The sequence below is a fragment of the Chionomys nivalis genome, chromosome 11 (genome assembly GCF_950005125.1).
Source record: "Chionomys nivalis chromosome 11, mChiNiv1.1, whole genome shotgun sequence".
Lineage (NCBI taxonomy): Eukaryota > Metazoa > Chordata > Mammalia > Rodentia > Cricetidae > Chionomys > Chionomys nivalis.
Genome location: NC_080096.1, coordinates 4,231,813 through 4,250,640, shown reverse-complemented (window position 1 = coordinate 4,250,640; position 18,828 = coordinate 4,231,813). Strand labels below are relative to the sequence as shown.

General features: G+C 55.9%; 2 protein-coding genes across 3 annotated transcripts; one reads left to right on the top strand and one right to left on the bottom strand.

The window, feature by feature from the left end:
• The first annotated feature begins 405 nt into the window (after nucleotides 1-405).
• On the top strand, nucleotides 406-9,234 carry Klhl21 (kelch like family member 21). The gene is made up of 4 exons (XM_057784966.1): nucleotides 406-1,553; nucleotides 3,840-4,245; nucleotides 5,855-5,927; nucleotides 6,799-9,234. Exons 1-4 carry the CDS (start codon nucleotides 533-535, stop codon nucleotides 7,090-7,092), a joined length of 1,794 nt encoding a protein of 597 aa, XP_057640949.1. The 5' UTR covers nucleotides 406-532; the 3' UTR covers nucleotides 7,093-9,234.
• A 2,440-nt stretch (nucleotides 9,235-11,674) lies between these two features.
• Nucleotides 11,675-18,465, bottom strand: Zbtb48 (zinc finger and BTB domain containing 48). 2 transcript variants are annotated; one of them, XM_057784314.1, is made up of 11 exons: nucleotides 18,354-18,465; nucleotides 17,209-17,889; nucleotides 16,596-16,831; nucleotides 14,531-14,642; nucleotides 13,859-13,951; nucleotides 13,469-13,555; nucleotides 13,219-13,373; nucleotides 12,746-12,882; nucleotides 12,511-12,675; nucleotides 12,054-12,142; nucleotides 11,675-11,984 (listed from the first exon to the last, which is right to left on the bottom strand). In XM_057784314.1, exons 2-11 carry the CDS (start codon nucleotides 17,884-17,886, stop codon nucleotides 11,688-11,690), a joined length of 2,049 nt encoding a protein of 682 aa, XP_057640297.1. In that variant the 5' UTR covers nucleotides 17,887-17,889; nucleotides 18,354-18,465; the 3' UTR covers nucleotides 11,675-11,687. The 2 variants fall into 2 exon arrangements, with proteins under 2 accessions (XP_057640297.1, XP_057640296.1); XM_057784313.1 differs by having other exon boundaries at nucleotides 11,675-12,142.
• Nucleotides 18,466-18,828: the final 363 nt, after the last annotated feature.

Genomic DNA, 18,828 nt, shown 5'->3' with positions numbered 1-18,828 from the left:
AAAAAAAAAAAAGACAACGAAACTCTTGGACTTGTTCGTGCTTTGGTGCTGAATTGTGCAAATACTACTTTTGAAATCTGACAGGGGGCTTAAGTAACTACACCGGAGCCAACGGAACTGAAAACAGGATCATACTACCCAGATGTCCGGAGGTTCCCAGGAGCGCAACAGGGAATCTGGAACCAAAGGAGTGATTGTGGATTCGGGCGCCGAGCTCGCCTCTCCGGGCCTCGCTCTGCAAACCGCTGGACTGGAGGGTGGTTAGCACACCTCGGAGCCCGCACTTGTCACCCGCCGTTGCCAGCTGAGCGTCCGCGGAGGCGGTTGAAAGCCCCGGAAGGGCGGAAAGGGAGCCGGCGTAGGCGGTAGTGACTCAACCAGCCAGTAGCGCTGGGGAGAAAAGGGTTAAGTGGGCGTGGCCTGTGGTGCTCCGCCCCGACAGACCCCGCCCACGGAGGCCGCGGCTGGCGTGCATATTTATAGAGGCGGTGCCGGGAGAGCCGGGGCGTCCCTGTGCCCGCAGTCCCGCGTTATGGAGCGGCCGGCGCCCTTGGCCGTGCTACCCTTCTCCGATCCCGCGCACGCCCTGAGCCTGCTACGCGGCTTGAGTCAGCTGCGCGCCGAGCGCAAGTTCCTGGACGTGACCCTGGAGGCGGCGGGCGGGCGCGACTTCCCCGCGCACCGCGCCGTGCTAGCGGCCGCTAGTCCCTACTTCCGCGCCATGTTCGCGGGGCAGCTGCGCGAGAGCCGCGCCGAGCGCGTGCGCCTGCACGGGGTGCCGCCCGATATGCTGCAGCTGCTCCTGGACTTCAGCTACACTGGCAGAGTGGCCGTGAGCGGCGACAACGCCGAGCCGCTACTGCGTGCCGCGGACCTCCTGCAGTTCCCCGCCGTGAAGGAAGCGTGCGGCGCCTTCCTGCAGCAGCAGCTTGACCTGGCCAACTGCCTGGACATGCAGGACTTTGCCGAGGCCTTCAGCTGCTCGGGGCTGGCTAGCGCGGCGCAGCGCTTTATCCTGCGCCACGTGGGCGAGTTGGGCGCCGAGCAGTTGGAGAGGCTGCCGCTGGCCCGCCTGCTGCGCTACCTGCGCGACGACGGACTGTGCGTGCCCAAGGAGGAGGCGGCCTACCAGCTGGCGCTGCGCTGGGTCCGCGCCGACCCGCCGCGCCGCGCGGCGCACTGGCCGCAGCTGCTGGAGGCCGTGCGCCTTCCCTTCGTGCGCCGCTTCTACCTGCTGGCACACGTGGAGGCCGAGCCGCTGGTGGCGCGCTGCCCGCCTTGCCTGCGCCTGCTGCGCGAGGCCCGCGACTTCCAGGCGGCACGCTACGACCGACACGACCGCGGGCCCTGCCCCCGCATGCGTCCGCGCCCGTCCACCGGCCTAGCGGAGATCCTGGTGCTAGTGGGAGGTTGCGACCAGGACTGCGACGAGTTGGTCACCGTCGACTGCTACAATCCGCAGACAGGCCAGTGGCGCTACCTGGCCGAGTTCCCCGACCACTTAGGCGGGGGCTACAGCATCGTGGCGCTGGGCAATGACATCTACGTGACGGGTGAGTGCGCTGGGGGCTTTCCAAGTGAAACACTCAGGACCTGAATCTTAGAGCTCGACCTAGCCCTTGACAGGGACTGCGCTAGTTTTTCCATTTGCTTTCAAGCTATAAGAGCCCCCTGTGCTAGCAGAGACTTAACTGCTTTGTGGGTCTCCGTGCCTTAAGTGGTACAGCCTACCTTGCTTAGCCAACTCCTTGCCCCGGAGGTGCCTCCCCTTTTTGGGTTAGAAGAGACAGGGCATTGGCCTGGCACAATGGCTGCTTTCTTTTAATCCCCAAGGAATTCGGGGACAGGCCGCAGGCTGGCGCCTGGTGAGACATCTCACCCTCCCCAAAGCTGGGACTTTTCTCCCTCCCTGCTAAGCCACAGGGGCCTTCTGACTCAGTGGCTTTGTCACCAGTGACAAGGTTTCTTAGAGCCTGCACCTCGGCGATGCACTGTGGATCACATGGTGTTTGGGGTGCTCTAGTCTACGACTGTAAACATGGTCACATGTCGAGCGGTTTTCTTCCAGTTACTTGGCTGAAACCCCAAAACACTGCCGAGTCACTGTAGGCGGGCCCCAGCCTGCCCCTGTGCAGGGCTTCTCCCACGTTTTTCATCAAGGATGAATCCCGATGATCAAACTGAAGGGGAGGCTAGCTACCTCCTTCTCCAGGCCAGCAGGGATGGCCTCTGGAACTGCTATATAAGGAAAGACCACTGGGGCCTCTGTCCCTTATCATATCAGGCTGGCAGGCACGCGGCTGGGCTGTCACAGGGGCTCAGCTCCACATTCCACAGAAAGCCCACTCCGATATTCCAGTGGTGTGCTTGTGGGTCTCGGGAACAGCCTCCGCTTTCCCGACTGGTCTCTGAATCCAGCCCTCCTTAACAACCTGAGGCTGACCCTGCTCTGCTGGGCTCCGCCCTTGCCACCCTGCCCCCATCTCTGAAGTCTGGCTGGTGATTTTGAGCAGAGAACTGGCCGGACTCGCCCTTGGATAATAAGTGTCACAGCTGAACAGCTAATGGGGTGGAGGCAGGTGGCTCCGCCATTCCCTTCAGCTGCTGGTGGGGAATTTTCCTGAGGGGCCAGGAAGCTGCTTCAGCTGCTTCAGAGCGTCCCTGTGAAAGTCCCACAGTTTGTATAACATGCCTCAGACTCTTCCCTCAAAAGCTCTGGGCTGAGAGACAGAATGTCTCTGCCCTGTTCACGGCACCAGCATTTATGTCTTAGATTTCCTTTATACAATTACTGTCTTTTGTTGACACACACAAAATCTGTGTAGCTTGATAAGAGTTTGAATGAAACATGTCTCTGTACTCTCCACCAAAGTCAAAACTAGAACCCCAGAAGTGTATGACAGTGTGGTTTGTGGTGTTAGGTCTCTTGGGTGACAGTGTGGGTTTCTTCTCATGTTCTGACACAGTCTTGATTTCAAAGTGTCCAGGATGTCTAGGATTTGGTGGCCAAATCCCACGTTTAGTGTCTATCCAGAAGAGCTGCCCAGCCCCAAGATTGAATGGTCTGAGATAGTTACGTGTGATGGTGTGGTGGAGGGTAGTTTTGTTTGAGTCTTTTTGTTTTGTTTTGTTTTTGTTTTGTTTTTTGAGACAGGGTTTCTCTGTGTATCCCTGTCTGTCCTGGACCAGGCTGGTCTTGACCTCAGAGATTGACCTGTCTCTGCCTCCCTCCTGAGTGCTAGGAGTAAAGGTGCACACCTCAGCCCAGCTCTATTTTACTCTTTAATGTATGAGTGTTTTGCCGGCATGTAGTCTGCACCATCTTCTTACCTGGTGCCCACAGAAGCCAGAAGAAAGCATCAGATCCTTCAGGACTGGAGTCAGGGATGGTCATGAGTTGCCACGTGTATTCTGGGAATAGAAACCAGGCCCTCTGAAAGAGCAGCTAGTGCTCTCTGCCCTCATTTTGTTTCTGGGGATTGAGGGTCTCATGTGGCCCAGAGCAACTGGAACTGCTAAGTGCTGGGATTACAGGTGTGTTGCTCTCTGGAGAGCAAACCCAGGGTTCATGCATGCTATGGTAAGCACTCCACCAGCTTAGCTGTATCCCCAGTCTAGGACAGTTGGAAGCGGCATCTTTTTGGCTTTGATTTGACAACAGTTAGGGGGCCTTGTGCCCTGCCTCAGTAACAGTGACCGGAAGAAGAAAAATGTATTTTGGGTGAAGGGAATCAGGCTAATTCCTTTGCAGGGAGAGGCCTACCCGGAAGTCCGAGAAGACACAGGTGGGTGACTCACTGCACGTGGGTTGAGCATCTACCCTTTGTGTGCCCCGACAGGCGGGTCTGATGGCTCCCGGCTCTATGACTGCGTGTGGCGATACAACTCAAGTGTGAACGAGTGGACAGAGGTGGCACCCATGCTCAAGGCCCGAGAGTACCACAGCTCTTCTGTTCTGGACGGGCTATTGTATGTAGTGGCAGCCGACAGCACAGAGCGCTATGACCATGCCACCGACTCCTGGGAGGCTCTGCAGCCTATGACCTACCCCATGGACAACTGCTCCACCACCGCCTGCCGAGGCCGGCTGTACGCCATCGGCTCCCTGGCGGGCAAGGAGACCATGGTGATACAATGCTATGACCCGGACACTGACCTGTGGTCTCTGGTGGACTGTGGCCAGCTTCCACCTTGGTCCTTTGCGCCCAAGACTGTGACCTTGAATGGACTCATGTACTTCGTCAGGTGAGCCCCTGGGTACACTGTTTCTGGCTCAGCATCCCTGTGCTGCCCATTTTATAGGTGAGGAAAGCTGGGATCAGAGGCTGAGGCTTGTCCCACCCCTTAGACCATTTCTGTGGCCTTCTAGGTTTTCTTAATCAAGCTGCCTCAAGTATAGTGGAGTCTTCGAAGTGTCTAGCTAAGCAGCCCATGGGTTACCATGCATCCACCAGGACATGTGCAGCATGCATGTTTCTAAGTGAGACAGAGATAGATGTCTCAGCTGTACCCTAGCCTGGTCACCTGGGTTTTTTGTTTTTGTTTTTCTTTTTTCTCTGAGACAGGGTTTCTCTGTAGCTTGGAACCTGTTCTGGAACTCGCTCTATAGACCAGGTTGGCCTCAAACTCACAGAAGATCCGCCCGCCTCTGCCTCTGAGTGCTGGCATTAAAGGTGTGCGCCGCCACCACCTGGTGGTTCCCTGGTTTTGATGACCTATTTGGTCATAGCCAAATGTGCCTTGAATGACTGGCTACTGAACGTTTGGGAGGGTAACTGGATTCCCTGTGTGTAGTGTGTGTGTGCACATACATGTGTGTGTGCATAGTCAATGCTTCCCCCTCCCCTTTCTGGAGTCTGCCTGAAGCTGTGGGGCTGCGAGGGACGAAGGGAATGACTCTGTCCTGGACTTTGATCTGGGAGCCCAAAGGTATGTGTGCCCTGAGCCTGCATTTTCCCTGACTGAGTAGCAGTGACCTTTGCCTGCCCTGCCCCCAAAATAGGAGGCCACCGCTCTTCAGGGTGAGCTCTGAGGAGCCTGAAGGGGACCCAAGTGTCATTGTCATCCAAGAGGCGGAGGGGCCTGGTGTCTTTAAATGCCGGGACCTGAGGGTCTGCTCTGAGAATGTCCTGGAACCTTCCTCAGCCTGGGTCCTGTTATAAAACTGCCTGGCCCTTCCCTAGGTCCCCCCCCACACCCGTGCCTTCAAGAAGGGGGAGGGGCTAGCTATAAATACAACTGTGAAGAGTGCCAGGTCTTTGCTTCAGCCCCTCTAGTGGCTGTTGGCCCAGTACCTTTGAGAACGCCTTCCCTGTCCTAAGGTCCTAGGGCAGGATCCTGGCACCTGCTGACTCCTTCTGGAGGACAGTAGTCAGTTTTGATTGCTAACCCTCCAGGTGGATGTGGGAGGGGTTTGCCCAGCCTGCGGTTTGCTTGTGTGCCATCCACACAGGAAGCTACTTCAACCCCACCTAAATGCCTGGATATCCGTGACCAATAAAGGGAGCTGCCATCCTGAGCCTCCTGTGTTGATTTGTGGGGGGTAGGGAGGAAGCAAAGGTGTTGATTCTGCCTGGGAAGTAGCAGCCTTGAAGAGAGGATCCAGGGAGCCCTGTCCAGCCCACCTCCTTCCAACTGTGGCTCTTTGGTCTCGGCTGGAAAGAAGACAGAGAGTGTAGGGATAACCCAGTGGGTTCAAAGCCAGTCTAGGCTACCAACCAAGACTTTGTCTCAAAAATATACATACAGGTGCCCAGAAGGTTAGCTGCTTTGAGGACAGTCTGGCTGGCCCTTCACACCCAAGGTGCCGCTGCTTTTGTCTGACTGACTGTCTTTACCTCCCTTCCCTCCACAGGGACGACTCTGCCGAGGTGGATGTATATAACCCCTCCAAGAATGAATGGGACAAGATCCCGTCTATGAATCAGGTAAATTTGCAGGCGTGCCAGCATTTGTGAGTGCAGGCTGGTCCTGCTTTTGCAACTGGACTGTCATTAAGACAGAGTGCTTGGGAGACAGTCATGGTGGGTGGGGCGAAGGGAAGCAGGTGTTACCCTCATTGCGTTTGGAACTTGCTGGTACCAGATGTTAAATAGGATCTCAAGACCAGATTAGTGGTCACTGCACCCTCACTATGCGCCAGCACCATCGAGCAGAAGAGGGCGAGGAATCTCAAGAAGTTTTCTACAGAGAGGCTGCAAGTGCAGAGGCCCCAGGGCTGGCGTGTTTGTGTGAACGCTAGCAGCCATTGTGGCTTGAGGGAATGGGGTCAGACAGGTCCGGGAACTATCCACCCCAGCTACTTCCTGAGGAGTTGATCCGGAGAATACATTTATTGGACACATATAGTACGCGTGCCATGAACTCAGCACCCCCGCTGCAGACCTCATCTATCTGGTCAGGGTCTCCTATCTCCGATGGTACGGTGACTCTTGGGAGACTTTGCCCTATCTGACCAGGTTCAGTTCCTAGCTGCCACTGATGGCTGTCCCAGCATACTGCCTCCTATCTGTAAGATAGAACAGATGAGCCTGCCCTAACGGGCTGAGGCAGGAATGCTGGGTGTGGCCCACACCTGGAGACCATGCTGACTACATAGGGAGCCCCATTTTCCTGGTTGGAGAACAGGAAGGCATTGGCTTATGCTGTCTGCACTCCCTGGAAGGCTGGCTGAGGATGGTTCTTAGTGCTTGAGCTATGATGTGCTGGGCTGTTCCCTGGAAGTTACTAGAGCAATCAGGGAGGGACATCTGCCCTGCCTCAGTTACCTGCCTCTCACTCCTCTGCCTTGACCTGCAGGTACATGTCGGGGGCAGCCTGGCCGTCCTGGGAGGCAAGCTCTATGTCTCTGGGGGATATGACAATACATTTGAACTCTCAGACGTGGTGGAGGCCTATGACCCAGAGACCCGGGCATGGAGTGTGGTGGGGCGGCTTCCGGAGCCCACCTTCTGGCATGGCAGCGTGAGCATCTTCCGTCAGTTCATGCCACAGACACCAGCAGGGGGCCGTGGCTTTGAGCTGAATAGTGGCAGCAGTGACATGGATGCAGGCCGCCACAGGCTGCCTCAGAACCCTGATGAGCTGCACTAGCCCAGGGCTGGCCCAAGGGAGGGCCTTTGTACAAGGGGCCTGGCACCTGCAGAGGAGCAGCCTCTCCTTTTTGCACATGAACCGGAGCAGTGGCTCCTGGTTGCTGAGTGAGCCCTAGAGGCATCGTGTGACGGTTCCTATACACTCAGAGCCTGCGTCACAGCTTCTAGGGCTGAAGCTGATGGTGCCTGTGTGTGTGGTTAAGAACCAGTGGCTTCTCCACCATCATGTATCTCTGCCTTCCAGAAGTTACCTCCAGCTTATAGTATCCAACTCACCGTGCAGTGTGCCTCTCCTTGCTGCCACTTCCCGGGCCTGCTTGATCCCAGAGCAGAAGGCAAGGGTCTCTATAACAGAGAGTGGCCTGGCTTGGAACACTGGAGACCCAGGAAGACAAAGGCTACAACAGAGAGCTAAACTCCACATCTAGCGCCAAGGTTCCTGGCAGCCAGGTCCAAGGAGCGTCAGTTCACTTAGCTTTGCATGTCTCTTAGGACTCACCAGACAGCAGGGTAGGCTTTCAGGAGTTGAGGACTGACTGAGCTGGGGAATTAAGCCACAGTGTGAGCTTGAAGGGGTCTGTTTCCATAGTACATGCCCTCACCTGGCCAGGAGGCCCTCCCTGGGCCTCTGTCCCAAGCCTGCAGAGGCAAGGCTAGAGGAGAAGACCGTGCCTCCTCGAATCTCACTGATACTTGGCTGAGTGGACAGATGCCAGGCCTGGGAGCGACAACCACTGCTTCAGAAGGAAGCCGAGCAGGGCAGCCCCAGCACTTGGTTCTAGGTTTGAAATGCTTGCGGTTTGAACTCGAAAAGAAGTAGAGGAGTTGGGATAAGAGACAAGTGGCCCTGTCTGACTTGAAGATGTACAGGTCACCATTAGACTTTTCCTGCCATCGTGTGGGAAACAGGATGCCTGAGAGCTCAGGCCCAGGGGCGCGAGTAGCTGGACACCTGAGTCACAGCTCAGGGACCCCTGGGTTTCTTCCTGACCTTGAATGGTTTCGTGGGTTTGGGGGCTGGGACCATTCAAGGTACCCAGTGGCTTCTCTGATGGAGTCTGTCATCATGTTTCTTTGTGGAGAAGAGGGCGTTAGGACTGTCACATTAGAGACAAAGCCAAGGTTCAGGGTGCGCTGGTGAACTTGGCTGGTGGATGAGGCTCCAGGAATGGAGTGTCCCCATCACACACCACAGCCTTCTTCTTGGCCAGGTGGCAGAGGAGGCTGCCTTAATTTCCCAGGCACCTGCCTTCTTCCTGTTTGGTTTGAAATCTATGTTTCTAAAATGCTCTCCCGGACGCCTGACCCTGGGGAAGACTGCCAGCCCAGGCCCACTGATGCCCTAGGGCTCCTGTAGGGTGCGCAGCTGTGCTTTCTGTCCCCTGGTGCTGTCAGCCCAGCCCTCTAGTGCCTCTCCTCCCTCTTGGCCTAGTAAACTCTTCCGTGAGCCTTAAGAGCTGTCGTCCAGAGGTGTCGATACTCCATGGGGTGCCTTGGCATGGCAGGCTGGAATCTTGTGCTCTGCTGGGGAAAGTAGCCTGGCCACTATGGTCAGGTCCTTCGGGGACAGGCTAGGGGGCTTCCCAGGGGAAGAGCTGCACTGCCGCACTCCCCTGTGACTGCAGTGGCTCCTGCCTTATCGTGCACCCTTGCACAGAGCCCCTCGCCCACCTCCAGAGATACTCAGGTTTGCACATCACGACCCACATCTGGGTAGGCACTCACTGTGGTCCTCCCACTGGGAGTCCAGGACAGTCCCTCCCTCAGCTTCACCTTTGCCACGGGCTCTGGGCTGTAACCCATCACTTGACACATGTCTACACTAACAGGGATGAAAGCTGGGCTACCTGGGTATGGGATTGTCCCTGTCACATGTATAAAGCTTTTATATGTCAGGATAAAATTAAGTTATAAAAAGTTCTGTGCCTGGTATTTGCTGATCTATAAGGTATTTCTTATATTTATGACTTCAGAGACTTGTGTAATGAAGGTCACCTTCCTTAGGTGACCAACGTTCAGTCACACCAGTGTCTGGGGCAGATTTGTATATTTATTTCTGTCTACTCTCTAGGCTTCTGTGTCCAGCATTCTAAGGTTTTAGGATGCTCCCCTATTTTTTGAAATAAAATGTTTCCTACTTGCTAGGTGTCACGGCTTTCATCTGTTTGTTTCTCCAGACATGGTTGCACCATGCATCCCTGGGTGTCCTGGAGCTCACGCTGTAAACTAGGATGGCTTCAAACTCCCAGAGATCACCTGCCCCCTAAATGCTGGGATTAAAGGTGTGCGCCACCACCTCCCAGCTGGCCTTCATCTTCTTGCTGCTTCGTCTTCTGGGAATCCTTGTGTGCAGAGGCCAACACTGGTGGTGGGAGGTAGATCTAAATAGAGCGAATGCAGATAGAGGAGGTAGGACTGGGGAGTCCGACATTACAGAGCAGAGAGAATGCAGGTACAAGAGGTAGGATTTGGAAGTCCAGCATCACAGAGCAGAGAGAATGCAAGTACAGGAGGTAGGATTGAGGAGTCCGGCATCACAGCAGAGCGAATGCAGATAGAGGAGGTAGGACTGGGGAGTCTGGCATCACAGAGCAGAGAGAATGCAGGTACAGGAGGTAGGACTGGAGAGTTCCGGCATCACAGCAGAGCAAATGCAGATATGGAAGGGTGGAGTCCAGCATCACTCTCCAGTCCTTTCTCTCCTCAAGGTGAAATACACACATGATGTAGTACAAAGGTAGGCTCCTACCCACAGTGAGATGGACCTTGAACCTAGGTTACCTTTTTTTTTTAATATTTATTTATTATGCATACAATATTCTGTCTGTGTGTATTTCTGCAGGCCAGAAGAGGGCACCAGACCTCATTACAGATGGTTCTGAGCCACCATGTGGTTGTTGGGAATTGAACTCAGGACCTTTGGAAGAGCAGGCAATGTTCTTAACCCCTGAGCCATCTCTCCAGCCCCTTTTGTTGTTTTATTTCTTTTTCTGAAACAGGGTTTCTCTGTAGCTTTGGAGCATGTCCTGGAACTCCCTCTGTAGACCAGGCTTGACCTCCAACTCACAGAGATCCATCTGTCTCTGCCTCCAGAGTGCTGGGATTAAAGGCGTGTGCCACCACTGCCCTGCTAATGAAGTTAATTTTATGGTTGGGGTTACCACAACATGAGTAACTATTGAAGGGTGGCAGCATTAGGAAGGTTGAGAATCACAACTCTGGAGGGTTGAGACACACACACACTAGCCTGCAATCTCCCCCAGAGCCTATCCAAATCCAGGGGAGGCCAATGCCTGGCTGGAAAAGAAACAGGCTAGGATCCCTGAGACAGATTGAGGAATAAATGAATGCTTTACCACTAAGCCACCCCCCAACTGTGGCCTTGAGTAGCTTCAGAACAGATCCGAAACTGTTTATGGCCTATACTGGCAAACCTGGGGTGCACGATTCCCTCAGCTGGTAATGGCCAGGGAACGAAAGGGAGTCGGGTGTATTCGTTGTGAGGGAACCCCATCTTCCTAGCCTCCCAGCAGCAGGGAAATTAAGGGTATGTAATGGCAGGAGGAGTATGGCATCTCATGGAGCAAGGAGATTAGGCAAAGCCCAGCCCTGGATGGGGTGGGATGTTTCAGTGTGTCCGTATTTGTTTGACACACCTATCAAGGTCTATGCCTCCTCTAACCAGGAAGTACTGGTGACAGCCTCAATCAACACTGTGGCAAAGATGACATCAAACCATTTCCCCAGCTAGGTCATAGGTCTTGTACTTCTGACTGGGGGTACTTACCTAGAGCTTGGGTACCATGCTGAGGAAGCCCCAGCAGCTTCCAGAAGGAACCCAGGCCCCTGAGCTTGTGTGCTAACAGTCCAGGCAGGCATGAGAAAGCCCCCAATAATTCGGCCAAGGTTTCCCACCCAGTGAGATTTCTCAGTACCTGTCTGAGAAGCGTGAGCATGCACCAGCCAGTGGGAACATGTGGATGAAGCAGGAAGTCTCACGGGCTCTTTGGGAGACAAAGGAGTTAAGAAATTTCAAGGTGCATCTGCCGCAACCATGACCTACAGCACCATGCTCTGGAAAGGGCGGGATCCATGCCCCTTCCCATTCAAGGTCTGGACCAAAATAGGACCCTTCCAAGGGGTGGGTTCCTCTGGGCATACAGCCAGTCAAGGCCAGCTTCTTAGCTGTCGCTGGCCATGTTCAGCTTCATTGAACTGACTTAACTCTGGCCAATGAAGCCATGACCATGGACCCTGGCTACTGTGCCAACTTCCAAGGTTCAACCCATGGCTAGCCTCACTTATGCTAAGTCGGGACTCTACCCATGGCGTGTAGCAGTGAGGGACAGGAGCTATATAGCAAGTGGATGCCACCTCCATTCCTGCCAAGTTCCTCAGCCTAGCTGAGGTTCCCAGAGCTGGGGAAGCAGCTACGCCCAGGTGCCCACTGGATGGGTACCATGAGGGACAGCTGGGAGGAAGCCCTTCAGTTTGGTCTGGGCCCGTAGTTCCAGAAGATCAAGCAACAGACCACCGAACAAGTGAATCCAAAGTCACGTGTTTATTGGTAGATAGGGCTAACTGGGCAGGGGTCTATGTGTCACAGCCCTCAGGGACAGCAGCTGTGATGATGAGTGAAGGCTCCAGGACACCAGGGCTGGCAAAGCTCTCCTCTGTACACAGTCTCTGGCTAGGGAGCTGGGCGGCAAGGCCACCCTGGGTCAGGGACTCCACAATGACCTCTGCAGAGCCCATCTCCAGGTCTGCAGGTGGCTGGAGAGCCACCACCACCATCTTCTCGTCCTCGATGACTAGGTTGCGGAGCTTGCGCTGCCGTGGATTGTAGTTTTCCACTCTGTCGTGGATCTCCATGTGCCTCCGCAGGTGAGCCTGTGGGGAGGGGACGCTTAGAGGCGGGGACAGAGCGAAGGAGGGGCAGGAGACCCAAGCCCAGCCTACCTGCCGAGTGAACTTGTAGCCACACTCAGTGCACTCGAACTTCCTCACGCCCTTGTGTCGTCTGACGTGCACTCGTAGCTGTTCCACAGCTGCAGGAGGAAGGGGGCCACTGGCATTAGGAGCAGGGAACATGGCAGGGACAGGACTGAGATGGGAGACAAGGCGTCCCAGGGCCTAAGGCACAGGAGGCGGCCCTTGGCAGGGTCTCCCCCACTCCAGGCTCTACAGCACCACACCGAGGCCACCATTGCCCAGGTCCAGGGCGCCCTGCCCCCACCTCCGCCGCCACAGCCGGTCCACTCTCATGTCTCCTAGCACATGGAAGACAGAACTCTGCTGGCTGGAAGGTTCTAAGGAGCACTGGGAAGCCACTGTTCCCTTGATCTCTGTAGACCCTCAAACTCAGGTAGGCAGGAAATGGAAGCCAGGCCCTCTCTCCCACAGCTTGCCCACTTGCCTTTGAAGGTCTTGCCACAGATCTGGCAGAAGTGAGGCCTGCCCTCCTGGTGACGACTGGCCACATGCCTCAGAAGAGGCCCCTTCTCAGTGAAGCGCTGTTCACAGAATTCACAGCTGAAAGGCCTCTCCCCAGTGTGGGTACGGTTGTGCTTGTCCAGACTGGCTGTGGGGGACAAAGTGGAGCTCAGTTGCTGGCTTGAGCCCCGGGGAAGGAGGGGATGGACCTGCCTCACCTTGGGTACGGAAGGTCTTGCCACAGAGGTGACATTGGAAAGGCTTCTCGCCTGTGTGTGTGCGGAGGTGCATGTTGAGATTGGCCTTCTGGGTGAACGCGTGGCTGCAGAACTCGCAGACATAAGGTCTTTCATTCCTGTGCGGATGGGGACACAAGGCAGAGGCCATCACTGGGGGAAGCCATCCCCTTTCAGTCATCCGTTAGGGCTGGAACATGCTAAGCAAGTAGGACTTGGGTGGTTCCAGGCAAAGGACACCACCACCTTTGCCAGAAGCACAGGAGAACCCAGGAGTCAGGAAGGTAAGGGACAGATGTGCTTCAGCCTGAGCCCTCCCCACTGGCCTAACAAATCTGTCTGCCTCTCACCCAGCCCCGGAATGCTGCAGGTGCTAGACTCCGGAGGGGAACGCTCATCCCCATGTGTGCACATGTGTGGGGCCCGCACTCGGGGAGGAGGGAGGAGGCTCACACCTGTGCTTGGCCTTGATGTGCATCTGCAGCCCATTGCGGCTCGAGGCCCGGTGCCCACACTCCTCACACACAAACAGCTTTTCCCCACGGTGCTTAAAAGCCTCGTGTAGTTGGAGTTCCGTCCTAGACAGGAAGCACTTGGCACAAGTGGGACACTGCAGGCGGGAGACAGGCAGAGGGGGCAGTGCCAGGTGAGGACAGGGTGGGCCGTCCAGGAGCCACGGGTGCCCCAGCCCTGCCTGGCACTTACTGCGTGGGGCTTAGGGGCTCCGTGCAGCTTGATCATGTGGCTCTGTAAGTCCTTCTTCTGCATGAACTGCTGGGAGCAGGAGGAACACTGAAAACACAGGCCTAGTCAGCACCAGCACAGCCGCGCCATCAGCCCTGCCACCAGTTCATGGTGAAGGAGCGCTAACCCAGATCTGCTGAAGCTGGCTCCCAAGACGGGGCAATGCTCAGCCATCCATGTCGTGCCCAGAGGAGCGCTGAGCCAATAGGGCTACAGACAGTGGCCCTATCTATAGTCGTGTCACTGGGTGGGCAAGGAAGGCAGGCTTCAAGGGAGAGGTGCCAGGTACCACCCCAGGCAAAGGGGTCCACATCCCCATCCCACCTGTGACCCGGGGACCAGCTGACCTACCTTGTAGGGCATTTCCCCAGTGTGTGACACCATGTGCACCCGCAGCTCCATCCTCCGGCGGAATGTCTCCTGGCACACGGAGCATGTGAAGACCTGGCAGTGTGAAGGGCAAGCAGGGCCAGCATCAGGAAGGGCCTCTGCCGGCGACGGCAGCCTCTGCAGGGGCTTCCACACGCTGCTGGGAAGTGTCTGCCTGGGGCAGGGGATGCTGGGGTAGGAGAGGGCAACATGTAACCTGCCTGCCTACATCACAGGGCACTGCACACTACCACACGCCAGGCCCTGCTCAGCTCCAGACAGGCTAGAGACGGGCCCAGCTGCTAATGACCAGTCTCTGGGAAGAGAAAGGTGGGGTTTAGCCAGACACTACCCACTTGGGGCAAGAGGACAGGCAAGGTGGCCCTTCCCAGCAGCCATCCCCCACAAACACTTTCCTTGCTCCAAGCCTAGGATGGAGCTAACCCAAAATATCCCTGTAGTGCTTATCCCTCTGAACTTGAACCCTCCGAACAAGTGTCCCCTGTTGTACTACGATGTGGACGTGGTGACATTCAAGGCCCCTGCAGCTCTTATTTTATAATCCTGTAGTTTCCTGGGGGTCCTTCCCAGATGGCAGGAAGACACAGGCCACCGAGCTGCTGCCCACAAATACTTGGACCAATTCCCAAGTACCTGTTCTGAGCGGTTCATGCAATTCCGGGCTTCGTGTTCCAAAAGGTTCTCCTTGCGAAAGTAACACTTCCCACATTTGGGGCACTCGAAGGGCTTCTCCCCAGTGTGCTTCCTGCCGAGAAGAGAGGCTGCAGCCGTGTGGGGGCTAAGAGGCTTTCCCACTTCTCTGGTACTCGGGACCCCTCCCACTCCTACTCGGACCTATGCTTTGGTACACAGGAAGGGGTGTCCAGAGGCCAGTCAGGGCTCACCATGTAGGCTCAGTGACACCCAGGTTGGACATGCAGGGGCAAGACTAGAAATCCCCTCCAGTGTAGAGACCCTCAGGAAGGGAAGACACAGTAGCCACAGGTTCAAGTGGCCCCATCCTGGAGGGACAGCTGGGAGCCAGGAGCCAGCCCTACTTCTGCCAGCCTTGCTGAATGGCTGAGTTAGAGCTGACTGGCACAGCCTGGTTATGTAGCCTCCCTTCTTTTCAATCCCATGGTAGACGGGTGAAATGGCTCAGTGGACAAAAGCACTTGGCTGCCACATGGTGAGAGAGCATCTACTCCTCAAGGTGTCCTCTGGCTTCTGCACCCCCACGAGTAAATAAAATTTAAACGCCACCACCAGATCTGCTCTCTTCATCTCCCTGACGTCACGAGGATGTCACAAGGATGGCTGCAGCAGCTCATGGGGTCCCCACCATCTCACCAGCAGGTTCCATTAAGTTCCAAAGTCTTTGAAGATAAGGCAGCCCTCATCCCCTCTTGGCTCACGGTCCTCCAGTGCTTCCTATTTCATACTGAGAGGGCCCGGGGCCCAGGAGGACATGGGAGGCCTGAGTGAACTAGCCAGGCTTGCTCCATTATTGCTAGCTCTGTTCCCAACAGCTTGGTTTTCTCAGTCAACAGCTTCCTTACCTTCTAGCTTAGGTGGGCGACAGAAGCCTGTAAGGTAATCCCAGCTACTTGGCTTGGATATTTTTTCCCCAGTACTGGATTGAACCCAGGGCCTCATGTGTTAGGCAAACACTCAAAGACTGAGCTATACCTCCAGCTCACTCACAGCTACTCCAAGCTGAGGCACAAGGATCACTAACTCCAGCCAGCCTCAGTAATTTAGATAAGGCCTGTCTAACTGAAAACGGGCTAGGGATGTAGCTGAGTGGTAAAAGGCCCTGGGGGTCAAACCCTAGCACTGAAGGTCACGCCAAAGCACAGGATGGGAAATGGGTCCCAAGCCCACTCCAGGTGAGCACCAGCAGCTTCCCGGAGTTTCATACCGACAACATGTGGCTCAGCACAACCTGGCTTGGTACCAGCCTAGCATAGTCGCATGGCTACTGAGCACCTGAGGTGACTTGTGTCTGTGGCACTCACTTTTAAGTAATTTTAACTTAAAACAAGCCAGGTGTGGGGACACAGGTCTTTGATCCCAACACTCTGGAGGCAGAAGCAGGCAGATCTCTGTGTTCCTGACCAGTCTGGTCTACATAGTGAGTTATATAGAGAGTCCCCGATTGTTTTTTTAAATAAAAACAGTCCTAGGACTAGGTATGATGGAGTATGCCTTTAACACCAGCACTCGGGAGGCAAAGACTGGTAATCTCTGAGTTCAAGGCCTGCTTGGTCTATGTAAGTTTACATAGTAAAGTCTTTCTCTTTTTAACTCCACAGTTCTACGTGGGTCCGAGCTGGACAAATGGTCCTTTATACTTCTTACTTCCAGAGCTAATATCCCCAGAAACACAGGCGGCCTCAGGCCTGGGGATTAGCCTCTTGTCAAAGCCTACACTGCCAGACTTCAGAACGCCCTACAGTCAGACCTCCACTCCAGCTCAGGAAGGAGCCAGGTTTGTCTCACGTGGGCAGAAATCACAGTAGTAGAACCTACTGTTTAGGATCCACAAACCCACGATCCACAGGAAGACAGGGAGGGTGGAGAGGCACGCCAACCAGGCACTGCGAGCGCCTAATATAGAGCCCTCCAGCCCCCACAGAGCCCAGAGGAGGAGACTACAGGACCTCTCCCAACACAGAAGGGCGCATGGGAAAAGAAACTAGAAAAACAGAGCGGTTACCTGTTGTGGACTTTTAGGTAGTATTTGCTGAGGAACTTTTTATGACATGTGGGACATTCAACTGGCACCGCTGCACCTTTCCTGCTCTCAGTGGGCTCGGTTGCTAGGGAACCCACACTCAGGGCTGGCTCCGCAGCGCAGGGCTTTCGGATGACTTTTGACTTCCTCCTGGTCAGCACAGTCTCAGGCTCAGAAACAGAATCGCCATCATCCTCAACTTGAACCACCACTTCCCACTAAAGTAAGAAGAGGCAGCAGGAAGGGCAGGGTCACCAAAGTACCAGCAGTAGCTTCAGGGACCCAGCTTGAATTCCAACCCAAGTCCTATCCCTGATGGTCCCCTTTCTCCAGGGGTCCAGGGAAGACCACAGGTAAATCCCGGCCTCGGAGGAAAGGGGCTCTGTTTCCAGGGAGCTGGCCAGGTTTCTCTACCCTCGGGGAACACTTGTACCCCTGATGCTCACTCCACCCCCAGGAAACTGACAACCATGGCTAAGTGTAGCTTGCAGAAAAGTCACCTGAGGCCACTGGCCTCCCATGTTTAACTCCAGAAGCGTCCATCTGTACCCTTTAGCTTGCCCCGCCCCCAGTTCTTGCACCCTGGTAGCAGTACCTCATTGCTCTCGCCCTGAAGTGGGGCACCTCCAGCCTCAAAGGGCCTTGGAGGCTCTTTGCAGTCCTCGGACTCTCTGTCCTCTGAGAGATGAGGCTTCACAGCCTGCCTGCCTTTCCCGCAGAGGAAGGAGGGGCTGCTCTGTGCAGGGGAGTCGAGCTGGGGCTGCTGACTGTCTCTGGACTCCTGATCCCCAGGGGCCAAGCTCAGAGTCCTGAAAACTTCCTCCTCGTCCAAGTCTGCTGGCTCCTTGAGGTGGCTTTTCACATCCTGGGAGGCAGGTGGTCCCAGTTCGCTCTGGACACTCGGTGCCTGTCCCCCTGAGGTCCTGGGCTGGAAGCTCTGACACAGCTCCACAGCCTCTGGCACCCGCAATTCCTTGGCTGCCAAGAGCACCTGATCCCTGTTCCCTGAGGTGAGGGCGAGGTGACCAGTGTAGAAAAAGTCCAGCAGGAGACCAAAAATCTCAGCGAAGCCTGCAGGAAGGACGACGCTGCCTCCTGAGCCATCCCCATAGATCCTCTGGAAGAAGTGGCTGCAACAGGCCAGGACACTCCAGTGTGCCTTGAACACCAGGCCCCCCACATCCAGCGTGGCGTCGCAATATTGGCCCTTCTCCCGCTGCTTGTTGAGTTCCTGCAGAACCCTCACGCTGTGCTGTACGAAGGAACCGTCCATAATCTGGAAAGGAAGGCAAACAGGACACTCTGGCCAGCCCGATCGAGAAAGCCCTTACAATGGCGTGAGTTGGACCCTTTAACAGCCACCTGCTTCGGGATGAAGGCTTGGGTCAAGGTTAGACGTTTGCACGCGGAGCACAGCCAGAGCGGTGTGACAGCCTCTCAGGGGCGGGGAGTGGCATGGGTTGGCAGGGAGAAAGCAGAGTGGGAGCACATGGTGCAGGACAGGACAGGGGTAGGGTGCAAGTGAAAAAATAAATAAAAATGCAAATGTGGGGATAGACAAGCGTGAACCCGAACTGATCCGCCGCGCACCCGAGGCACAGCCAGTAGGGCAAGGCCGGCGGCGGCGCACAGGTGACCCAAGCCCACGCCGCGCCTGCAGGTACCGAGCGGAAAGCGGCCGCCACATTCTGGTCAGCGCCCGGGGCGGTTCGCCGCCACCCTCTCCCGCGCCCTCCTCACCCGGCCGGTCCTCCCGGCTCACACCGGCCTCACTGCTCCGGGATAGACCACTTCCACCGCCCACAAGACTTAACTACTGCCCGGCCCCCTGCGCGGAGACGCCGCCGTCGCCACGCCGGATGTGACGTTGGGACGCGCGGACCAGAACCGGACGCCTTGGAGGCGTGGCGCTCTAGTGTTCCCCGCCCCGAGGGCGGAGCCCCAGATGAAGACCAATGGGCCGCTGAGGGGGCGGGGCCATACCTGCATAAAGCCGCGCTGGGTCTCGTTCCCGGAGTCGCCTAGCAACATCGAGCCGTGCTCTAGGCTCCAGATCCAGCTAACTGTTGTGCGGTCCCAAGCTCCCCCCACCACCCCCTGGAACGGAAGCGCAACTAAGACGCCACGCACAACGATTCACGTCTTTATTAGGCTGGATTCTTCTGTGTACTTATACATCGCAAGCCATGGCTGAGCTCTCCCAGACACCTCAGGC